The 24,783-nt window shown below is 39.4% G+C and overlaps 1 protein-coding gene across 1 annotated transcript in view; it reads left to right on the plus strand.

The window, feature by feature from the left end:
- ect2 (epithelial cell transforming 2) overlaps nt 1-24,131 on the plus strand; it is a 48,703-nt gene extending 24,572 nt beyond the window's left edge. Inside the window, 15 exon segments of the mRNA XM_062424443.1 lie at nt 2,060-2,172; nt 2,174-2,185; nt 4,239-4,358; nt 4,446-4,514; nt 4,858-4,968; nt 5,830-5,926; nt 6,202-6,283; nt 7,925-8,003; nt 8,102-8,221; nt 9,673-9,811; nt 11,071-11,225; nt 13,027-13,134; nt 15,487-15,615; nt 17,655-18,227; nt 24,036-24,131. Of these exon segments, the coding sequence (XP_062280427.1) occupies nt 2,060-2,172; nt 2,174-2,185; nt 4,239-4,358; nt 4,446-4,514; nt 4,858-4,968; nt 5,830-5,926; nt 6,202-6,283; nt 7,925-8,003; nt 8,102-8,221; nt 9,673-9,811; nt 11,071-11,225; nt 13,027-13,134; nt 15,487-15,615; nt 17,655-18,194 (1,874 nt within the window). The 3' untranslated portion in view covers nt 18,195-18,227; nt 24,036-24,131.
- The last annotated feature ends 652 nt before the right edge of the window (nt 24,132-24,783 follow it).

Here is a 24,783-nt window from a genome sequence, read left to right on the forward strand (position 1 = left end):
GATATCAGGCCTGTTCATGGATTATGTAAAGTAGTAAGTGAAAGAACTCTGTGGTAAAGATAAATAAGTCATGCCCCAGTTTATTCAGTTTAGCAAAAGCCTTGTATTATGTTGAAGGCAGCAGAGTGTAGTGGGGGTAAAAGATAGCGTGACTGTGCATTTGTGCAGACCAGAGTATCACCTGGAGAAATGTTGTCGTACTCGGGGGGGCGCTCAAAATAAAACCGCCTTAAGCCCCTTTCTTCCTCTCACCAGGAGGCGCTGCACCATGACAGGGATTAGATTACCATGAAAGCATTCCACCACTGTACATTAGATACATGGAAACAGAAAGTTTTCACTTCTACAGTAAATTTGCAAATGCATACAAATGGATAGGTTTGTTATATTTTTTACAGTCAGCGCTCACAGAACTCTGACAATCTGTGGTATTCATCTTAAATCACTTACTAGTAATGTATCAGATTTGCAATCAGATATATTGTTTGCTTAGGCAACAAAAGTAGGATTACTGGGTGGTTGTAAAAGATCAAATAAATGGTAATGATCAAATAATGTGAGAAAAAGATAGCTGAAGAACACGTATGAAGTCTGATGGCAGAAAACAGACTAAAATACAGTATGACTCATAACAGGTCGCTAAGATAAGTGCTCCACCGCATTTTCATTTTAAAAAGGTAGCGGTATTAATTAATAAATGATTGAATTAAGTACAGCCTCCTGCCTGTATGAGAATAACAAACTGAGAGGGAGGAGGAGTGCTCCGCTGTGTTATTAACGTCATGTGGAGAGCAGCCTCTCTGCTGTGCTGTTGGCTCCAATGAAAGACATCAGTGTTCAACATGCTGAGCAGGTGCAGGGTTGTTTAGGTGAAATCGACTAAGCACCGAGTTATTTTCTTCACGTCAGAGTTGGTTTAGGTTGTTTGATGCTACAGTGTGCGTTAGCCTCAGAGTGACAGCATAGAAGCATCACATCATACTTCACGTTTGTCTCGCTGAGGTAATTATTTAGTAATTAAATCAAAAAAGGGTGAAACCTTTACTATTTATAAAGATAAAATACAAAATAACTACTCTACTACTCTGCACTGCCCTCACATCATATGCAGTCATTTTCAACAAAGGCAACAGCCAGTAATGCAGTAATATAGACGAGAAGACCCAGATAATGTAAGTTAATGTAGAAGTCATTAGTTGTCTTTAAAGTCACATTAAAATGACGTTAGAGCTTCTTTAGCTTCTGTACTGTGAGCGCTGTACAGTTACAAGAGGGATTTACATGAACTCCTTAACATTTTAATGGACAACTTTATAATGGGTGGGGCTTACACCTCCCTCACCTGTTAGATAAGGAAGAGAATTGAGGGAGAGAATAGGAGCTCAGTCAGTGTTTTTCCCCACTGATTGCTATACAAGCTACTTTATCCTACACAAGGGGTCAAGTGTGGTTTTATATCTTGGGTGTGGTTAGAAAGTTTTCCCCAAAGTCACATTTGAGTGGAATCATTTTTGTAAATGCCTCTGAATTTAAGATGACTTATTAACATCAACATTTAAACCATTTTACAAGAAGTAAAAAGACAGCTGGGTTTTGATTTTTAAACATATGTGCATGTATTTGGCATGTTACATTAGATAAATGAACTCTTCACACTGAAATTCAGGATAAGAACTGAGACATGTTTGTTTAATTTCACTGTATCTCACTGTAACATGAGATTTATTTATGTAAAAAATAGCTGTTGGCACACACACCTGTAGCTGTGAACTAACAGTGTGTGTAGCTTTGTCAGGCTTCCTTCCATGAATGATAACAGGTGTGTGTCCATCTGCTGAGGTGACACAAATAAAATGGCCTTACACCTGTAGTTTTGCACACATGTACAGTTGGTTTTACTTGGATATGCAGAAAATTCAGCACGGTCTGTTATTCTGATTCAAGCCAAATAATCCAACTTTTATGTGAATTCCTTAATGTGGACCTGGCAGAATCTGTTGTATCTGTCATATTAACAGCTCTCCTTCCTCCTCTCCTGTCTTTTCCTTCTTCCCTCCAGAGAGCTCCAAGCCATCCAAGAGTTCCACCCCAGTCCTGTCCAAGCAGTCAGCCAGGTGGCAGGTCTCCAAGGAGCTCTACCAGACAGAGAGCAACTATGTGGACATTTTAAAACACCATACTACAGGTTAGCCGTGTCTGTGTGTCTGTGTCCGCACAATGAACTGTCTCTAACACTGGCGGTTGCCCCTGACAACAGTTTTTCAAGCTAAGCTACAATCATTAGAGGTGTGTCTCTCTCTCTCTCTCTCTCTCTCTCTCTCTCTCTCTCTCTCTCTCTCTCTCTCTCTCTCTCTCTCTCTCTCTCTCTCTCTCTCTCTCTCTCTCCTCTCTCTCTCTCTCTCTCTCTCTCTCTCTCTTTCTCTCTCTCTCTTTCTCTCTCTCTCTCTCTCTCTCTCTCTCTCTCTCTCTCTCTCTCTCTCTGTGTTTGCTTTCACTTGGCCTGTCTTATCAGTTGGTCCCAGCTGAGAGTCAGACAGCTGACCAGTGAGGGAGAAAATGACCTGCCTGACCATTTCTCTTTCAGTCTCCCCTCCCCTCTTCAAAATCTTTCACTCTTTTTTTTTTCTTTCTTTTCTTCACTATTTCATTTAGGCTTCCTCTATTTTGATGTTGCTTCCTTTTCATTCACTCTACACCAGTTAAGATGTTCCTCGTCCTCATTAAAAAGCAGAGAGTGGACTTCTCTCCGACATGCTGCTCTATTCACCATAATAATGCCCCTGTAGGTTGGGTCTCAAAGGAAAACACACAGTATAGCTGATTCCATCATTCACACATTTAGTAATCACTGTATGCTGTTGATTACGGCAAATGCTGGAATTTTTCCTCACTCAATCCATGCTCATGTTTCACTCTTTGAGCTCAGAAATGCAGCTCAAGTATATTTACCTCTAAATGAGTGCAGCTTTTTTTTCTTCATCTTCCAGCCATTCACTGAGGCAGCAGATAGTCTAAACTCCCGTTCAGACGGGCAGCAGACAGTTGAGCACTAATTGGATTTCCTTTTTCAAACATGACACAGCAGTTATTATACAGGTTGACTGCAAGAAATTAGCTTCAAGTTAAATTATACTCACTTGTTTTACTGTCAGAATTATGTTAATCAACCCGAACAAAAGCTGATTTTGTTGATTGATTTTTACAAGTGTAAGTGCAGGTGATATGATTCAAAGTGTTTAGTAGATTGAAGTCAATCCACAGTTGACTGGTAGAAAACTTAACCAAAGCTGGCAGCATGAATAAGAAATAAAGCTGAACAAATCCAAAAAGGGAGCTGAAGATAAGTCAGTCACATCTGATCTGAATACACCTGAGTGTAATTAGTCCAAACCCCAAAATATATTCAACCTGAGTACACCCAGGTGGAGCACCAATCAACTAACAGCTGCAGTTAAAAAAGAGTAGGAAACACATGCATGTGTTGATACATCACAGAGTTAAATAGAGGCATGTGAAGCTTGTTCTTGTGTGTATTTTAGCTAGTTCTCCAATAAAAAGGGAGCAAAATGTAGCAACCACACAGTAACTTTTCTCTTGTAATCATACAGAATAACGCCTCATTTTGTTTTCATACACTTTCTTCAATATTTATGATATGAGGATTAGCAGCACTTTATTAATGCTCAGAATTAGTTTTTCTTTGCGGGCTCTTTTACAACTAAAGGAGATAAACAGTCTCCAAAATTAGATTAGATTTTTTCATGTATGACAGTTAGGAAAATTGTCCATTGAATGAGTTACCTGTGAGTCCATATGAGGTCATGTTGACTGCTCCTGCTTTGTTCTCTAATAAGTCTAATAAATCTTCATAAGGCTGCAACTAACAATTATTTCATTATCAAGTAATCTGTTAATCTTGATTAATCAATTTGGTAAATCCATAAAATGTCAGAAAATGGTGAAAAATGTCAATCAATGTTTCCCAAAGCCCGAGGTGACATCCTCAAATGTCTTGTTTTGTCCAGACCAACAGTTCCCAACCCAAAGATATAGAGTTGACTTAAATAGAAGACTAACCAGAACATCTGGAATCAGAGAATTTGGACCAACTATTCAATTAACTAATGTCTTTAAAACTGCCTCTAACTGTATGTCTGTGTGGCCTCAAATGCTAACATCTTGTAGTGAAATGATAACACACGACATATGCATGTTCTCATGTCTGTTTCTATTCGCAGCTTTTCAAGATTCCACTGGAGAAAGAGGGGCAGGTGGGAGGACCAATCCTGGCCCAGGAAGAAATGAAAACAATATTCGGTTGCATTCCAGACATCTACGAGGTTCACACCAGGATAAAGGTAGTGTGTTCACAACACTGTCAGATCAATGTGGAGCAGATAACTGTGATGTATTGTTTTTGTTGATTTTCTGTGTTTGTTGATCAGAATGACCTGGAGGAGATGCTCAGTGACTGGTCAGAGGATAAGAGTGTAGGAGACATCATCCTCAAATATGTGAGTACTAACAAATCTCTATTTAAATGTACATGTTGATTTTTTTTTTTTTTACTTTCCATATATATGTATGCATTTGGTTGCTTTTGCTGTTGCCATTACACACCCGGACCAATGTGAAAAGTGGAAGTTGATATTTTAGGATGATATCTACACTGACAAGCATATTTGTCAGTTGCCAGCAACTTCTGGAGATGGTCAAATACATTGATCAGACATTGCATCACCGTCTCTACCCAAAAGAAACACAACATGCTTACATGGACTGAGCTGAGGAATTAAACAAAACAATCAAAAGTCCACCGTTGCTGTTTCTGACCTGTTCTCATGTCTCTGTCCTCAGTCTGAAAAGTTGGTGAAGGCCTACCCACCATTTGTCAACTTTTTTGAAATGAGCAAGGAGACCATTGTCAGATGTGAGAAACTAAAGCCGCGATTCCACGCTTTTCTCAAGGTATGACTTTTGCTATTTGTAACTGTATATATGAGTTTGGCTGCTTTATGGAGCACAAGCACATAACTACTACATTAGAAGATACAGTTGTTCCAGAAAACTGATCATAATAGACATCATATAGACATTATATTATATACATGTTTTATTATATAGGCATTATTATGCTCTAACAGACCTGATTCATCCCACATTGATATGTTTGGTAAATGAATGGCTCTCTGTGTGGCTTCATTTCAATAGAAGGATTCAGGATCAATAGAAGACAATGTCAGAGGATAATATAAGCTGAATGTACAGTACGATGAGGTAGAGTTTGTCACATATAAACTGACAGTGTGTCTTCACCCTCCTGCTGTAAAGAAGTTTCCTCTATGCTTACAGAGTCAGGTGGTCAATAGATTCACATAAGCCATAACTGTGTTGCTCATTTTGATCATCAAGAGATGTGACAGTAAAAGGGTTCTTAACATATGAGTTGAATATGTTCAATAGACTAAAACAAAATCATGATTTTTCTTCTAATTGCTCAGTACAAAGAATGAGTAAGAAGACCATTCATCATTAAGTGTTATAGAGATAAATGTGACAGTTAATCATGATAATGATTTCAGGTGATACTCTCCAGGTCTCCAACATCATAAATTAAAGTTTTTTTTTTTTTTTGCAGGGCTGATTTAGTGACGTCTAATTTATTGTATTTTTTTTTTAAGGTTGGCCTATTTTTTTCTTGGTTATACATACAACCAAAGTGGGTTTTCCATTTATTTATTTTTTGTTATTTATGTGCACACACACACACACACACACACATACACACATATACATACATGTTAACACTGTAACACTTTGACTGTACAGATCAACCAGGCCAAGCCGGAGTGTGGCAGACAGACATTAGTGGAGCTGCTCATCAGACCTGTGCAGAGACTGCCGAGCGTGGCTCTTCTTCTTAACGGTAACACACACACCTACACACTCATGCACACGCCCCATTGTTAAAACAGTTAAGAAAAGTTCATTTCTCGCACTAATTACATCCCTACTTGTCTTTCTCTGCTTATCTCCCTCCCTCCACACCTGCCTCCTCCCTCTATTATCTCCTCCCGTGATACCTATCTGTAATTTCTGTTGCTTTTCTATTCTCCTCTACTCGTCTCTCTCTCTGTGTGATTTCCATCTCGCGCCGTTGTCTACTTCTCACCAAACTTTCTCTTTCTTCCACCGCGGCAGACATAAAGAAGCATACGTCAGATGACAACCCAGACAAGATAACCCTGGAGAAAGCTATCGAGTCTCTGAAAGAAGTAATGACGTGAGTTGGCGCGACCTCACACTCTTCTATTGTGATGATTAGAACATAACAGTGATCACTTCAGCACCCTGTTTGAACCCTACTATCATATTAATTACTCTATGTATGTTCAGCTTGTAATGACTGACCACTTTTGAAATTTAGAAAATGATGATGTGAGACAATGTCCAGTATTGCAATGCCCCGTGACTATTTAGTGATATTATAGTTGTAAAGCCTAATGGCTGCAGGTACAAAGGACCTCCTGAACATTACTTTACGTTATAATAACATATATCAACTGATTTACAACCAAATAAATGCAGATGAAGTGGTAGTGTATGGGATGACGCATTAGTGTCCACTGTGGTGGCTGAAGTTCAACTTTACCATCAAAATCCATTCATATAAGAAAAGAGCTTTTGAATAGCTATCCACTGTAGAGACCACTATGTGTGAAAGGGTTAAATACACAGTGAGGTATCTCCTGTCATGGCTGCCTGCCCCCACCCCGCCCCACCCCCACCCATAAAAAAAAAAAAACTATCCACATTTGATCTCTTCCAAATGGATGTCACTTTGTTTCATAATGAATAATCAAGGATGAATAGCAGGATCTGAGATAGTTGGATTTATTCTTCATTCTTATTTTTAAAAAGGGTTATTCGCTCAAACTTTTCCTGCTTGTAAAAAGATTCGAATATTTTTCCAGACATTGAGACGCTCTGCTCTGATTAATTAACAGCTGGTGCAAAGCAAACGTCCAGTGTAATGGATCAATCTATTACCTGCTGAGCTCAACTTGGTTACTAGATGATAGTCTGAACAGTCAGTAGCTCTTAAACTTGTGGCCTTTGCTGCTTAAAGTAAACCTCTGCTCCTTTTTTATCAAGCTTATCCACTTTCATAAAAATGAAATGATTTCTTCTGACGCACTCTTTCTTTTAAGCATGGTGAGACATCTTTACATTAATACATTACAGGAAACTTTACAATGCTGACAAAAAAATGGAACTGGAATAACTTTTCCTCTGTGTTTCCCATTTTAATCTATAAGTGGATGGCTAAATCAAACAGTTCAGTTAATATTCACTTTGATGGCACTTAGTGTTAATTTGAGTAATCAAGGATCAATATCAGGATCTGAGATAGTTGGATTTAATCTTAAATTATTGTTTAAAAAGGGTTTTTAGTTCTTAATTGGCTACAGACATTAGATCGCTGACAATTATTCTGTTCAGTTATATTTACAAATATTGATTAAGGTTGGAAAACAGTTTCAAATTCCCAGTTTTTAAATTGTGTGTTTTTTTCTGACCAGCAGTTTAAATCCAAAAGAAAATGGTTAAAAAAATAGTAAAGTAAAAATAAATGTCTGTATGAGGTAGAAAGAGATAAAACACAAATATTTATTTACCTAAATAATTTAACGTACAGATATTGCAAAATATAATAAAGCAAAACAGCCAAACATATTCAATCCTCGTCCATCATCCTCATATTTGAGAAGCTGAGACCAGAACATGTTTTGCTTTTTGTTTGACGCACAGCTCAAACTACTGACTGAATATTAACTCATCAATTTGTTGATGAATATTTTTAACACTGCTGTGATGAGCAATAATATAATAGTATATAAATATCATTTCTTCTCCCCACCAGTCACATCAACGAGGACAAGAGGAAGACTGAGGGTCAGAAGCAGATCTTTGATGTGGTTTATGAGGTGGATGGCTGTCCTGTAAGTTTAAACTAAGAGCTATAATTAAATTCATATCATTCCTCGTGAAACTTGGTGATTTTGAATATATACATTCTCATGCTTTGTCTTCCCTGCAGGCCAACTTGCTGTCCTCTCATCGCAGTCTGGTTCACAGAGTAGAAACGATCGCTCTGGGAGACCAGCCATGTGACCGTGGTGAAAATGTCACACTCTTCCTCTTCAACGACTGCCTCGAGGTGACAACACACACAAGTTACACTACTGAGTTACCTGTCTGAGCATAGTCTACTCTCAATGTTAACCCACAGCTGCTGCTTTTAAATGGTTACTGCAGCAAAGTAACATTGTGGGAGATGATTGATACTGTGTGTTCAACATTATTATGATACTGTGTGCTCAACATATAGTCTGTGACTTCTTCTTCTTGTCATTCTTTTTTCTTCTCCCTCTTCTTCTTGTCTTTCTTCTTTTTCTTCTCCTTCCTCTTCTTCTTGTCATTCTTATTCTTCTTGTCTTTCACCTTCTTCTTCCTGTACTTGTCCGTCTTCTTCTTCTGCTTGTCCTTCTTCTTCCTCTTGTCCTTGTTCGTCTTCTTCTTCTTGTCCTTCTTTCCCTTCTCCTGCTTGTCCTACTTCTTCTTCTTCTTGTCCCTCTTGCCCTGCTTCTTCTTCTTCTTCACCACCACAGACTTGTTAAAACATCCTACCACACTACCCACAGCATACCCCACCCAACTTGTTCCTTTTGTCTGCTAGGTCACCAGCTTCTGTGTCCATCCTTGTTTGCCATGTTACTTCACCCATTTTAAAGAAGTAAAAAAAAACTTAAAATGTGAAATTTAGAATTTAGTGAGGTTTCCTATCCTATATATTCAGAAGCACTGCTATTCTCACCATTTACCTAGTGAGGTTAGGACAATACTTCACTAACACCTCTATCTCCTTCACCTTTATTCCTCTGTAGCTTGTTTGTGAAAGGAGGCTCAGCATGGATCTCAGCGTGTTCTTAAACACACGCTGAGAGTCACGTGCACAGCAGTGGTGAGGAGAAAAGAAGAAGTGTGTGTGGTCTAACAATGATGACATTGTGTGTGTGTGAGAGAGAGAGAGAGAGAGAGAGAAAGAGAGAGAGAGACAGACAGAGAGAAAGAGAGTAAATTAGCAAAGGGGCAGCAAAAGAATTGGACAAGGTGGGTGGCTGCACTGATTAGAGAGTGTCAGCGACGCCTCCTAATGTGTGTGTGTGTGTGTGTGTGTGTGTGTAGCCAGAGTACACACATGTATTTCTATGTGTATAGTAAATGAATATAGTTTTGTAAGTGGGCGTCCTCTCCACTCCCCTCCATCATCACTAATCACTGATTACCTCTTATATTCACACAGTCACTCTCAGCCTTTTCACCCACACAGTCAGAGTAACAGTGACCTGTGTAGCGTCCTATCTTATCCTCTCCCACATCTCTCCATTCCTCTCTTCTTCCCTCTTTCTTCCTCCTCTACGGTCTTTCTCAGCCTCTAATTAATGTGACATTAATGAGTTGCATCGTTTACCTCTATGAAGGCCTCATTGATTTATTGCCAAGTAACCGTAGCAACACACACATACACACAAACAAACGTATACTACATTATTTAGAAATTGCCTTTCTTCACATTTACACTTATCTTGTGTGTGTGTTTTTGTGTAGATTGCGAGAAAGCGACACAAGGTGATCAATACATTCAAGAGTCCGCTGGGACAGACGAGACCGCCGCCCCCGCTCAAACACATCGCCCTGATGCCGCTGTCCCAGATACGGAGAGTGCTGGACCTGCAGGACACAGAGGGTAAAGACAGCAACAAACACACACACACTGCAGACATGATGTAATAAAGTCACCCCTCATCACTGCCTTTGTTTCTCCCTGAACATGCCATCTTTAAGAATAGAAAATAAACTTTATTGTCATTGCAATGATAAAACAATACAATGAAACTTAGTTCAGCAACATAGCATCATCCTAATTATCTTAACATAATAGTATGTCTTAAAATTAATAAGTGTCCTAAAATTAATAATTGCCTTAAAATAGTCACAATAAATAATCATTGTCATATAACATAGTCTTTTAGTAAGCTTTTTGTTTGCAAAAGGTAATACATTTTGGAGTGTCTGTTGGAACAAATAATGAAATAAAGCAAAGATAGAAGTGAAATAAAAATGTTTATAGTGCAGATTGTGTATCTTAAATGTCAGTTCAATTTTAGAATTCAGTTTAGAGTTCTGCTTATTCAGCGAGTGTTTTTTGTGTATATTCTTCTTTTTTTTACTTTTTACATAAAATTACGGACAGCCTCAATAAATACAAAGCTTAGGCCATGCATGTGTGTCTTATAAAGGTAGGAAAAACCCAGATTTTTATAAATTACATCCAGATTTATGATCAAATTCCCAGATTCTGTCTGTTTGTTCCTCAGTGGGGAAATCAGGTCTGGTAAAAGTGAATAAAACAACAGTTGGAGCAAAAAGAGTAATGAACTTTTAATCAAGTTTAAGACTGAATGACTGAACAACAGAGGAGCTAAATGATGTGAGCTGGAAAATATATTTTATGATGGCCATGCAATTCAACACTTTTAATGAGCAGCAGGATGAGATCTTTGTATGGTCCTTATTATCAGCAGGATTTAGAAGAAGAGTTGCTTATAAACTGCTCCAGTACTCCACATTCCAGGATTCAGTAGAAAACGCTAACAGGAACAAACAAAGCAAGATATACTTTTATAGTTTTGTGTGTTCTTTATTTTGTCCACACCTGTAGTTTCATATGAGAACACACTGTTCACAAACACAAAAAGTCATAATTGATTGATTAAAGTTAATTCCCCCAATCTGTTTCTCTTCCCTTTCTCCCCATCCAACATACTTCCTCTATCATCCTCCTGTTCTCTTCATCTCCATCTCTTAACCGGCCAATCCCCTTCATACCTTCTTCCCCCCTTCTTTTTGTTTCTCTCTATCATCTGTCTCCCTCTCTAATCACTGCCTGTCCTCCTCTCTCTCTCTCTCTCTCGCTCTCTCTCTCTCTCGCTTCCTTCCCTCCAGAATGTGTGAATGCCTTCGCCTTGGTCGTGCGCCCTCCGACTGAACAGGAGAACTTATTGTTCAGCTTCCAACTGGCCGGAGAGGAAACAGTTAAAAGCGCCTGGCTGCGAACACTTTGCCGCCACGTCGCCAACACCATCTGCAAGGCTGACGCGGTGAGAAGACACACACACACACACACACACACACACACACACACACACACACACACAGGGAGAGAAAAGAAGGTAGGTAGTAGGGAGGAAGTGAAGCTGTGATAGGCCTGACTTCCTCAACAGCAGCTTATACTAAAAGGAATATATGGAACTTTTTTCAACTCTAAAACACAAATTGGTCAAACCCAGTCTCTTCACCATCCTCAAGCCACATGAATAGAAAGCACAGAAAATACATTGCTGTAAAACTAACTTAATTTCCTCCCAAAAGTTACATTTTGAGATTTAAATGACCAGTGACAACAACAGTAGCTGTTCTAAAGCTTTCGATCTCACTCAGCTAATGTTTTAGTCAACTACTGATTCTAAGGTCTAGTTGGACGCAAGGTGGATGCAGTCTGGCTTTGTTTTATCTAGTTTATCTATCTGGAATTAAACTAAATTCAGCAATACTGACATTTAAACATCATTGAAGTAACTCAGGAAAAAAAAAGCAAGAGAAGAAACACACAGATATAAGTAAGAAGAAGTTCCATATGCTTGGACAATGAAGAGAAGGAGCCTGCATATGTACAGACAGACAGAGTGGAAACTCACACTTGAATGAGTACAGTGGAGTTCTCTGCTTTATCTGTCAAGTGTCTGGAACTCCACCTTCACTGAAGGCCGAGAGCTGGACTTGTTTCAACAGTTGGCTTAGAAAGGCTTTGGCAAAGACAACAGAGAGATACAATGGAGTCTAAATGAATCATCAACACTATAAAGCACTGTAGTAATAGCAGGTAGTCTCAATCACACATTCAGTATTTCAATGTCTTTGTATATATGTGTGTGTGTGTGTGTGTGTGAGTGAGTGAGATGGAGTGAAATGTCAGTTGGGCAGTGAACACTATATACTGGGATCAATTATAATGAAGTGTAGTAAAGTTACTGTACATATGATTAACCAGTCAAATACATAAGTAGTTATATACCAAATATGTAGATGTAGTTTGTAAAACAGGTGCAGTAATTTCCTAAAACAGCTGCTTACTGTTAGGGACTTTTTTCAGCAGCGGATTAATCCACATTTCGTGCTCTGGAATATTTCTGGCAGCAGGATGGTGTCAAATTGAGTCAAAATGAACTACAGTACGTCTGTTTTCATGTGAGCCAGTACAACAGTGTGTCTCATTGATGTCTTTTTAATGTGTTTATAAGTATAGAGCTGTGTGACACAGAGGAATAAGATACATCAGACTCGTTAGCAGATCAATTCATTGTTGGTTTCGATCCTTTCATGGGATATTTTGAGAGAATGAAAAAAACAAAAAACAACCTTTTTTTCCTTTTGATGGTTTGTGGAATTTAAGGGAAAACACGCTTGTTATGAACTGATTAAGCTCATTGGATCCCTGTAGGCACATGTATGCATTTCTCCTCATAAAGAGCAGAATAATTACTGAGCCCACTGGAAGATTATGGAGGCGAAGCTGTCGGGCTGTGTTTAGCAGATGGAGCAGCAGGGGGCGATGTTGTCCTCCGGGTCCGCCTGACGCCTCACAGCTGCATTCCTAATGCTGTTTTCACTGGGTCAGCGCCACAACGTGAATACCAACGAGATAGAGCACTACTTGTAAAAAAATCCCACTGCAGAGGGAGGAGGAGAGAGAAATAAAGAGTGTGTGTCTGTGTGTGTACATATGAGAATCCTACTTGAAAATGTATCTGCATTTATTAGATGATTTGCACACTTCAGGTAATGATTTAATAAACAGAGAGTGAGGCTGTAATGATATATGTTTTTTTGTCTTGTAACCAGGAGGATCTGATTCAATGCACAGACCCAGACTCACTGCAGGTCAGCACTAAGGATATGGACAGCACCCTGAGCAAAGCCTCCAGGGCCATCAAAAAGACCTCTAAAAAGGTAAAAAAGCAGAGGGGTCAGTTTCTCCAGGGGTGGATCATTCTCCCAAATCCACACTCAAACCCACAGAACTTCAAGTTTTTTTAAATATACAAACTATTTCATGCAGAATTACACAGAAAGTGAATGACATTATGCACAATACTTCCAATGCTGATGTCCCACTTTTGATGTAATAGTGCAATCATTAAACAATGAACCGGGACTGAAATCTGCCTTCAATTTCTTTCTCTTTTTTTTTTAAGTTGCTCTCTCCAGCTAATCCAGATAGGGCAGCTAAAGGATTTGAATGTCGTAACTGAATATAAGCGTGATACTGCCTGAAAGAATCTGTTTGGAACAAGCAGATAAAGAATGTGACATTGTTAAATAGCATGGGGAGAAAAAAGTCTTTATCTGACTTTAAAGCTGCTTGAGGAAATGTTTGAGAGAGCAGTGAAGGTTAAGAGGTTAAACGAAGGCTACAGGACTAACTGTTTGTGACTGTTGAAGAGTTATCTGGTAAAAACAGTCATATATGCAGAGGTTAGCTGTTATCACTTCAAGAATTAACTTCTTTTAAGCATGTGACTACTTCTCAAACAGATAATAGCATATTATATTAAAGATAATAATACAACTGTATGTTTGACCTCATATAGATAGTGTGCAGTAGCTGTTACAAATGCTACTTTGTAGAAGCTAAGCTAGCACGGATAGCCGTAGCTAAATATGAGCTAACACAGGATGGTGGCCACTTTAAAATGTTAATTCTCTCTCATTTTTTTCCTCTCTCTTCATTCAGCTTTTCCACTCTCATGAAGTATAATAATACTACCATGATAAAAACAAATCTTCAACTGTTTTTATTACTCAGATTACTTAAATTATGAGTTATCATTTCAGCCCAGATTTAAAACTGAGTAGAACTGAAAGAATTGAACTGGTTTTGTGATGATAAAGTGCCTTAAATAGATCAATGCATCAATTTAATTTTAGTATATTGTTATGTTTAAGATAATTTAACTTACAAACAGTTTGGGTCAAATCGATCCGTTTTGACATTTGGCAGCTATAAAAACACACCAAATGTTTTTTACCCTGAAATTTGATGACTTTTCCTAAAGTGGCCCAAAATGCACAAAAATGTAATTAAGATAGTAGAGAGGATTTCTTCTTATGATGTAGCAGTGAAGACTGATGGCTCTAATGGTTATACAATAAACCCCACAGTTCCATAAAGTTATAAAATACATTTACATCATTATTGCTATGTTATATTTTCATGTCTTAGGTAAAACAGGACATGATATTGTGTGATAGTAGCTGGTTTTGGTGTAAAAGCTAAAAAATACACTCTCTCTGCTCTCTGAAACATGAATCAAGGTTTGATCACATTTATTGATCAGTCAGATCCACTATTGATGCTTTCTAAACACATCTGTGGTTCAACATTTGGTATAGACACTTTTTATGAGAGGATTCTTAGACTGGCTCAAAATTGACCGTGAACATGTAGAACATAAATATAAGTAAGGGTTAAAAAGTGTCTTCATTACACAGTTTGTCCACCAGAGAACACTGAAAATAGTGCTGCAAATGATGATTAGTTTCAGTATCAGTTAATCTGTAGATTAGTCTATAAAATATCAGAAAATGAGGAAACATGTCCATCACTGTTCCCAGAACCCAAGATGCAACCTCAGATGTTTTGTTTTGTCACGATTAACAGACTACAACTCAAAGGCTTCACGGTTACTGTCATAGAGGACAAAATAAACTAGAAAATATTCACATTTAAGAGAATTTTGACTTTTTTTCTTTGGAGAAAAAAAAAAAAGACTCAAAAGGATGAATTTGTTTTTAAAATAGTTGATTAATTTAACAGTTGGAGGCTTATCAATAAATTGTTGCAGATCTTACTATCAAATGTATATGCTGCTTACTAAATATGTTGTGTTTTTACTCAACTCAATTTAAAATAAACCGTGTTTATTCATGTTATACAACTGAACTGTAAAATATCTATAATGATATCAGGAATACAGAATATGACATAAGTTAAAGACAGTTGATAACAATATACACTCAGTTATGAGTTAATCAGGTAGTAAATCAAACCCTCATCAAGGTTATGATGTTCAGGTTTGGTTGGTGTTTTGGAAGCTGTTTGTGGTGTGTTTGATATGTATTGAGTATATTCCACTCATTGATAGCAAGGGGGTGGATTAAAGATTAGAAACATCTGTCTATATAAATACATGTAAAGACAGATTCCTTTCAGAAATAAGTGATGTGACATGTTATGGTGTGTTTGGAAGAACAGGTTACTGATGATTACCAACATTCTCTGTGTCTCTGTGTGTGTTTTAGGTCACGAGGGCGTTTTCTTTCACTAAAACCCCGAAGCGTGTGATTCAGAGGGCCTTCCTGGCCAACACTACTCCAGATGAGAAAAGGCTGAGCTGCGAACACCGCGTCGGCAGCAGCTCCACACTGGCTGTAAGTCTCTCTGTTTATTTGTCTGTCTGAATAAATAATCACTGTGTCACCAGGAGGACAACATGAGCTGCACTGATGCTACACACACTATTTTAAAGAGTCTCCTTCTTTTCAGCATCTATCTGCTTGTCTTGTTTAGAACTCACATAATAAACAAACACAGACATATTGGATAGCTTGTATATTATATCACTCAGAAAAAAATGTTCCTCACAGCATAAATATGTCTTTCAATGATCAAGACAAGTTTCATAATGTGTTTACTTTGTCTCCTTTACATGAGCACAATAACACGGTTCATACTGGGTGGATGTGTTCTGTCTGTGTTTCATCCTTCATTTCCTTTCTATACTCTCAGAACAGTATTCAGTCAGTGTCACTCATTTTGATCTAACTACTCTTAAATGTCCTGCAACTTGAATTTTCTCTATTCTTTTGTAGAACAGTGTGTTATTTTAGCAGTGTCCTCCACCTTTTGAATGATTCATTTCACAACAAAGTTCTGTGACTTTGTGATAGCAAAGAAGGCCAGGTGCATTAAAAATAGGTTTAGGACTCAAATGCTGTACAGATAAACACAGAAATATGCTTTTCATAAAGGTTTAAGTCATCATGCTTATGTTTAGAAATGTCAGTCATTGTAAAAGTAGCCACACATTCCTGTCTTCTACTCCTACAGATAGGTGGATATAGATTCAAGAGACTTTATTACCATTTTCAGAGGGTGCATGCACATTGGAATTCTTGTGCAGTTTCACTCAGTCAGGTTCAAAAAAGAAACCTTTTTACAATGAATAAAACAATTTAAAGAGTACTGCAAAGTCACACACTGAGCAGAGCCATCGTTTATGTATAGGCATGTGTATATAGAAATACACTTATGCACAGTTAATGACTCGTAGACACAAGGGTCCATGTAAAATACATTTTATCATCTTCCCATGACAGCAAAGGGTTCACACGGACCATCAGCCCAAAGGTTACAACTGAACAAACAAACATGTATATTTAAAGAGATAGTAAAGATGAAGTATATTCTATGGACGTCTATACCGACCCTTCAATCAAATTTTATATTTTTCTGAATTTGTTTAACTTAGTGCAGTTCAGTGGCTCTTTGAGGCACCTATACTGTCATGAATTCATCAAATTTAAACCACAACTGTCAATAATTTTGTATCATTTGTTATCATCAGTGGGCAACAATCAAGAAATCAATGATTTGGTATCCAAACAAACCTACTATAGTCATAAAGCAGGACAGGTCCTTGGTCAATTTGGGCTCAAAACATTGTGAAATCAGTTCATGATTGTCAGACGTCTTCCTGTAATTCTTAGTCAACAGTAGAAGCAGAGAGTGTTATTTTAGGAGATCCCCTTTTTTTGCCTCTGGCTCATGCTTTAAAATAAATAAAGCAGGTGAGTCACAAAAATACATACTTCATCTGAAGAGCAGGAAGTCGAATGGAGCAGCAGACAGAAACTTAGCTAATGAGGACCTGGATATTTATTTCTTTATTTCTGTCTTTTCTCTGTCTCTGTGAAATGAAGTTTGGTCTCATCATGCTCACATCCTGCTTTAGTCAACAGTAAGTGTTGCCTCTTCATGTCTTGAGCCGTAGACATGGATAGACACATTTACATCTTAACACACATTAGTACAACCTCTAGAGAATATTGTGCTGTTTAAAAAAGGACACCTAAGGATTCAAATATTAGAGATTTATTTGCAGGTTGTTATTTGTTCTACATAATTTAGTATTTAAAACTCCTTGTTTGTCTGCTTTGTTTGTTCATCTTTACCCTGCCTGCACATTTGAAGCCTGGCATTCTGGGATATTCATTCTCTCTCTGCCTCCTTTACTCTCTCAGATCAAGACAAGTGTTTGTGTCTTTTGTTTTACCTGCTGAGCATTTTCTTCTCTCCTTGCATTTTATTCTCAGCATGTTTATTCTTTTCCCGCCTCAGCTTGTTTTCTTCATGATATGTACGTAAATCCATGCTGCATGTATATCTCTCCTCTGTTATTGTGCTCTAGATGTCTCGCTCTGCCTCCACGTTCAGTTTGAACGATTCTGGCAAGAGCAGTGCCGTGGTGCAGCGCTCTAACTCTCTGGACCACCCTCCGGTCCGAGCAAGGGTCCCCGTGTGTATACGTACCCCCTGCAGCCCGGCCAAAAACCCCAACCATAGCCCCCGCCCCAACACTGCCCCTCAGAGCAACCAAGGCCTTGCTGCCAACTATTACCCCAAGGTCCAAGAACCCAAGTCCACTCTTCACGCTCCATTACCAACCCAACCAGCAAAACATCAGTCCACCTCTTCAACCGCTCCCACCTCCACTTCCACTCCATCTGCCCGAAACTCCACCCAACTCAACTCTAAAAGCTCTCAGCCGAAATCTGGCCAGTGCACATCCAGACACCTGCCCTCTGTAGGGTTCCAGCCGAGGGGCCCGGCTCCTCGTACTGTCGATGTCAAAGACAGAAGCTTTTCTGAGCAACGCAGGGATACCAAAGTCCCCTCGGACCTACGCAAGGCAGTCCTGGCCAGTCCTCGCAGGGAGACTCTGCTCTAAACCACCGCTAAAAGCCCAGCCCTGGAGTCTCATGTGAGCAAATATTATTGTGGTCTAGTCTCGACTAGGGATGCACCAATATCGTATTTAATTTCAAATGAATCTTTGCTACCGACTTTGTACTCTACATTGGCCTTTTTAACATCCAGTTAACCTCCGGTGCATTCCTAGTCCCAAATCAACTCCTTAGAAGCTGAGACCCTGCGGCAGTGATAGATCAGATTAATAAGGGTCTGCTCTACAGCTGAACCCCGGACCCCAGTGATTAGATTTGAGTGGGTTAGAAAGATTCAAGAAGTGTGAGTGTAATGCCTCTCCCCCACTCAAGATTGGCACAAGTGTAAAGGGCAGAGATTTTAAGGGTTGATTTGGAATAGCTCTGTTCCTCTGGATCACTTGGGTTACTAACTTGTGTTGGTGGTGCTGGTGGCTGGGAATATTCACTTGGTGGCTGCTGTAAGTAAAGGGTGTAATGGAGCTGGTGTGATGTGGAGCTGTGGTATAAAAGACTTTTGTCCAGGTGGAAGCTGGGTTTTCCTCTGTGGGGGTAAAAAAGCTCTCACATATAGAATATTTGACTTTCCGGTCAGATCAATGAACATCACCAAGCAAGTTAAAACAGTATTAGTGACTTTAAGTTAGTTAGATGTCTTTGTTTTATTCAAAGCAGTACTAAGAAAACTTTAGAAAGTACATGAATGACTAATCTAAGTTGCCCGTTGAAGAAAATATCAAGAGTAAAAAAAAAAAAATCCAAATGTCAAGTCATGCCTTTAATTTCGGATGCTATGCTCTTTGTGTGTTTTTTGGCTAATTTACACAAAAAACAGCACACTAGAATTAAAATGTCAATGTATTCATGGGGAGCCAGGCTGACTTCTCATCTGAGCTTTAATGCGTGGTGGCAGGTCACCTCTGTTATCTGTCCTACATTCTAACCACTTCTGACGGCTGAGTCACCGGGCACATTATGTCCTATATTCACCTCAGCCGTTTAACCAGTTCCCAGTCGTATGAACGCTGCTCTACCTGTCTGAAAAAGATGTTTAAAAAAAAACAAAACCCCACAAGAACAGGAATGACAGAATGGCGCCATTATGTATTTGGAGAACAATAAATCTAAGCCTTTTTATTACAACCTGCTAACAAACAGCAGTGTAGGAACTACTCATTTTACACCCGTCTTTTGTATTGATGTGATTTCAAACATTCATGTGTACCGAGGCTTGTTAGTGAGGCAGTCTGGTGGTTATCTATCTTTATTTGTCATTCAATTAAATGAAACTGTGAAACTAATTCACACCAAATAAACAAACATTAATTGTCTCACATATTAAAAGCTGCCCATATGAGCATTAACTGTTTTTTCTTACTCTACATACTGGCCTTTAAAAGAACACTTCCTAATGTGCTTTCAGAATGATGTGAAACCAAATCCAATGAGTGGTTTCAGTACAAAATTCCCTCGTTGCAGTTTTTCCCTGTTGAGCTGCATTGGATGGAAAGTGACAAAAAGAGGGTCATTTGTACTAAAAAGACTTATAGAAGATAAACACTTGATTTGACTTACTTGGACTGCTGAAATCTCATATTAGCTTCAGAAAAACCTTTTAGAATACATTTTTGCATGTAAGAGGGACTGTGGAACCCCCTTTTACTGCCAGTATTGACAGGAGAAGCTAGGACCGCAGGAAAATGCTGTTTCAATGTTTATATGAGCACCTGACTATTATTTTAAGACAGACTTCAAATTAAATATATTCAGCTGAAGTGATATTATATTCATTGTCTTTAGGATTGAAAGGCTAGGGTTGTAAATAGGTTGTAGTTTTGTCCCTCACAACTAGATTTGCAAGACCACGCAAGAATCCATCTTGTCAGGTTTCCAGTTAATGCGCCAGTGGCTCAGACCAATCAAAATCCTTCATCTACCGGCAGCTACGGTCATGGTTTCGGTGTGACGACAGCAAGAATAGATGGTGATAGACAGATGGTTCATCCAATCACCTGCCAAGTATTTTTTGAAAATGTCTGCCCTTTTTCCAAAGAGTTTCTAAGGATAAATGGCTTGTCAGATTATGAGCTAGATGTGGTCCACTTACATTTATGAATTCCAATAGTTAGTAGTTGGGTGAGATAGCGGAGGAACAAGCATTCAAACCTCTTTAGAAACCTGCTGTCCATCTGTATGCTCAGTTTCAGTTTATAGTATACCACTGTTTCCAGTATTGTTGAGGAACTCCATCTTGCCTGTAATAATGGCCGCCCAAACTGACATTGACCAACAAAGGCTGCCCAGTAACAAAATTAATCAAGAGACGAAATGTGCCGGGATCTGTCAGACTGAGATGACTAATGAACCTGAGCGGCATGTTATAATGTTGTAGGAGGAAAAAATATAGAAAGTCTGAGTAGAGGCCATCAGCTCAATCAGTCACAGTCTACTGAAGATGTGTGAAGACAAACACATCACACAAGCAGTGCCACCGTGTGCACTCCACACATTCAGCCACAGTCATGTCTATGCTCAGTGCTTACAGAAAAATACACATCTGAAAAAAGACGTGTGAGCTGTTGAGCTGGAATTCTACATCAAAAACGGTTAATGGGAACCCCACAGATACCTCCAGCATAGGTTTTAATAAGTCATACTTCACCTGTTGACCAATCAAAACACTAAACAGAAGAAGCAAGCAATGGCGGGAAGGTCTGCATTATTTCAATACTGAATATGAGACTTTTCCTTACAGTCGCTTTACCATGTTTTATTCATTGGTGATTGTGCTGAGCAGAAGATTTGAAGTGCCAGTTCAATTTGCTCAGACATCATTCAGACCGACATTATCTCTCCCTTAAAAAACAAGCTCCGTCAATCATTTGAATCGGGAAAATGGGTTGACGCGGTTGGGGAGGCCAATGCAGAGGGGATCAGCAAAAAAAGGTTCTCGTTCAACTTTTGCTGCAACACAACGTGGCATCATGGGTCAAGGCACTGCGTTGGCCAACTTGCAAGTGCACATTACATGATGAAAGATAAATAAGTCGGGATACCTTTCCAGAGTTGTGTTGCCCTAGTTCCTCCTCTTCGTCAAGGTGCCTTTTGTACCTGTAAGACAAGTTTCTGGGGAGTCCCTTCCTTTCTTTTGATGGTGTTACCACACTGCTTTCCTCCTGCAGTCTGTCATAGACTGTTGATACAGGTGACACTCCGTCAGGTTTGATGTACAACCCACAGAGCTGGTAAAAGGCTGCTGTGACAGCGTCGTGATCAGCCCCTCTTAATTTGCTCCAATAAAAACCACATCTGGGTAAAGTTTAGTATTGAGATGGAGAACACGTCTGCATGACACCGGCAGTATATCACTGGAAGCAGGGACAATCTGCTCGTGTGTGTGTGTGTGTGTGTGTGTCTTGACTCAATCTCAAATGGAGGTATTTCCATGCACACTCGTCCAAAACAAGTGTTCATTAGCAGGCGGGCTTAGTTATGGCAGGTGTGTAATGAGGGTCAAATATGTTTTTAGTGTGACCAGCGCTCCCCTTGACCCATCCTCCCTCTCCAATGAAAGCAGCCTGTTAATCTGTTCATTCATTCAGCTCTTCTCATCCTCTGTGTTTCTGAAGCCCTCCAGCACCACTTACTAACATGTAATCAAGGCCGCTATTCACTAGTTACCATTCAATTGCAAACACAAACGGAGGGCGGGGGGGAAAGAGCACTTTGTGTGTGTGTGTGTGTGTGTAAAAGCCAGGTGGAAAGCTACTGAAGTGTGATTGTGTTGGCAAAGGTTGCCTGTCTCGATTAGTTCGGTGCCAAGGTTTGGCTTGGAAAGCAGCGAGCCGCTAGTAACAGCGTTTGTCTTTGTGCGCTCAGTAATTAAAATGAGGCTGGAGCACATAAACCGACCTTTTGTCCTTCATACACACCCACACATACACATGCACACCCCTGACTGCAAGCTAGATGCTCACATGACAATCTGTCTTGTTGTGCAGGCTTTTAAAAGTGCACCTTGAAAGGGAGTTGAGTCACTGATGTGGAACTGAGTCAAAAGGCTGAGTGAACATGAAATTCACATACATGCACCCCTGTACTGTCTTTTTTATTGTTTCCAATAGTAAAAACCTCCTGCTACCTCGTTGGATGTTACACTACTGTGCCATTCAGGGCTGTTTAAAACATATTCTGCTTTATTCAAACTTAGGTGTTATTTTTTCAGTTTTGGTCATCATATCTCTTAGTTATGTTGACACTAAATCAAAGTACTTGCTGAGGAATCGGGGAATGCAGAGACATTACTACGACCAAGTGCAGCAGGTCGACAAACATGAGCAGTCTCATTCTGACATGCAGTGTAGCTCTACAGGGTCGTGCAGAGGTGTGGGTATGTTTGTTTGTAACCAACGTGAAACAATCAGAAAATATGATTCTAAATCATTCAGGACACCATCGGCAACGCCCAACTTGGTCCTCCCTCATGGCAGGGTTGTACACCTCTGATATGTCTCACTGCCGGCTGCTCTCAACATAGGCAGCTGTGGCACCTTTGTGACACCCGCTCCCACAACCTAAACCAACTACCCCCATTCAAATGATTTGGAGGACTGGAGGATTGGGTTTGAATTCAGCTTAAAGATCAGACAGATTGTAAACAAGCCAAGAGTTTTGTCAAATTTACTTTAATTAACCAAAAATCTGTGAGTACAAAATGGAGAACTGTATGCACACCAGTGCTGTCTCTTTTTAATTGTACTTCAGTGTCTTTTGAACGTGGGGAAAATATTAAATGTTTGATCTGTGATGTTCTGTCTAAATTCAAAATTAACAGTCGATAGGAGCAACGGGCCAAAGCCGCATACTTAAAATGGAGAAGACTAGCGAGCTGTGAATGAATATACATGATTCCAAACAGTCGGAGAAGTAATGAACAAATCCAAAGTCACTTTTTAGTAGCCTGATAATTAGACTGAATCACCATCTTTATACTGATGAACATATCAGGGTTGTGGACATGTCTGAGGTATAGAATTTGCCTAACCTGTTAACTTGAATTTATCATTGTAATCCTCAAGGTTTCCGTCATGGTTGGTTTGGTGCCACTTGTGGTTGACGTGAAAATGATAAGTGTGGCTTGACAGTACAGCAAACACTCGATGAGTAGCAGTGACGTTATCTGTTTACAGTCCAGCCAAACAAACACTGTTTAAATGAAGTAGTAGTCAATAATAACTACAGTGATGTGAGTTCATACTGAACACAGCGCAAGAAGTTTTCTACACAACAGCCGGTCACAGTGAAGTTGAAGAACTCACTGGCTAATAGCTCACTATGGTTCCTCTTTTATTCAGATTAGATAGATGGATACTTTATTCATCCCCATAGGTGAAATTCAGGTATCATGTATTTCAGTTCCAGTAGCTCATACAGACACATACATGAATAAATAAGAGCATACACACAAAGACCTCGAGGTTGAAAATGAAGGAGACGATTATTGCAGTGCACCGTGTATGTAGTGATGTTATTGTTGTAAAGCCTGATGGCTGCAGGTCAAAGTTCAACCAAGAAATAGTTCTGGAAACGGTGATGGATGGAGTAACAACTTTGCCTTTCTTTGCATTCCTAGTAAATATATCTAATGTGGGGGTTTAGTTCAAATCTGATGCTTTGTAGCATGTTTCTTGACTCATTGGATCTCGGCGATGTCGCCATTTTTCTTGGATCTCAGCAATGAACATGGACAGAACAACATCATTATTACAGATAGGGAGGATAGATGAAACCACCAATTTGTGCCAGGTTTTTCTCACCTCTTTTCTTCTCATCTTTTCTCTTTACAGGCACGCCATTCCCCCTCCATGGTCAACCTGCATTCCATGTTTGAGAGGAAGTACCACACATTCAGTCGATCGACGACCCACCTTATATGAGATCCGGATGCTCGGGACTTTGCTGCTACAACAGCAAGATCTGACCAGACGGGTCTGAGTGTATAAAGTTAAAACTACCCGTAAAGTATGGCAAACAGGTACTTGTCCATACTGGAGCTCTGCACTGACTGTCCACACCAAGAAGACGTGGTATTGAACTCTATTGGAAAACTGCACTGAAGCTATGTCAGTCTGATATGTGGCAGTATCAGAACTGTCCAATTCAAGTGCTTCACAGCTGATAGTTGGACTAGTAGGATTAAAACAATTAACCAGCCGTTCATCAACGTGTCACCTATCATGTGACACCTTCGGCTACAATGAGTCAAACATGCACAATGCTTGAATTGAGTGTATAATTAGGCGCTAACTGGAACGGTACTGCACCATGCGAGGGGTAACTGGTATCTTGAAAGGTCTACCGTACCTTGACGAAATGAAGGATCTACTCTACTCTTTGTCTGCATTTGTTAATGGGTGTTGATTTGTTGTTGTTGTACTTTTACCAGACACTTGTTACATTGTTTTGCTCTTATGATGACTGTTCAGCTTTGTTAGCGTTGTACAGCGTGTTAACTCTAATTGCAGACCAAGTAAACACCATATCTGTCTGTCCTCTAGTGTAAAAGTCCCTGGATGCTAGTTTAACTTCACTGTG

This window comes from Scomber scombrus, chromosome 8 (genome assembly GCF_963691925.1).
Source record: "Scomber scombrus chromosome 8, fScoSco1.1, whole genome shotgun sequence".
In the NCBI taxonomy this organism is placed as follows: Eukaryota; Metazoa; Chordata; class Actinopteri; order Scombriformes; family Scombridae; genus Scomber; species Scomber scombrus.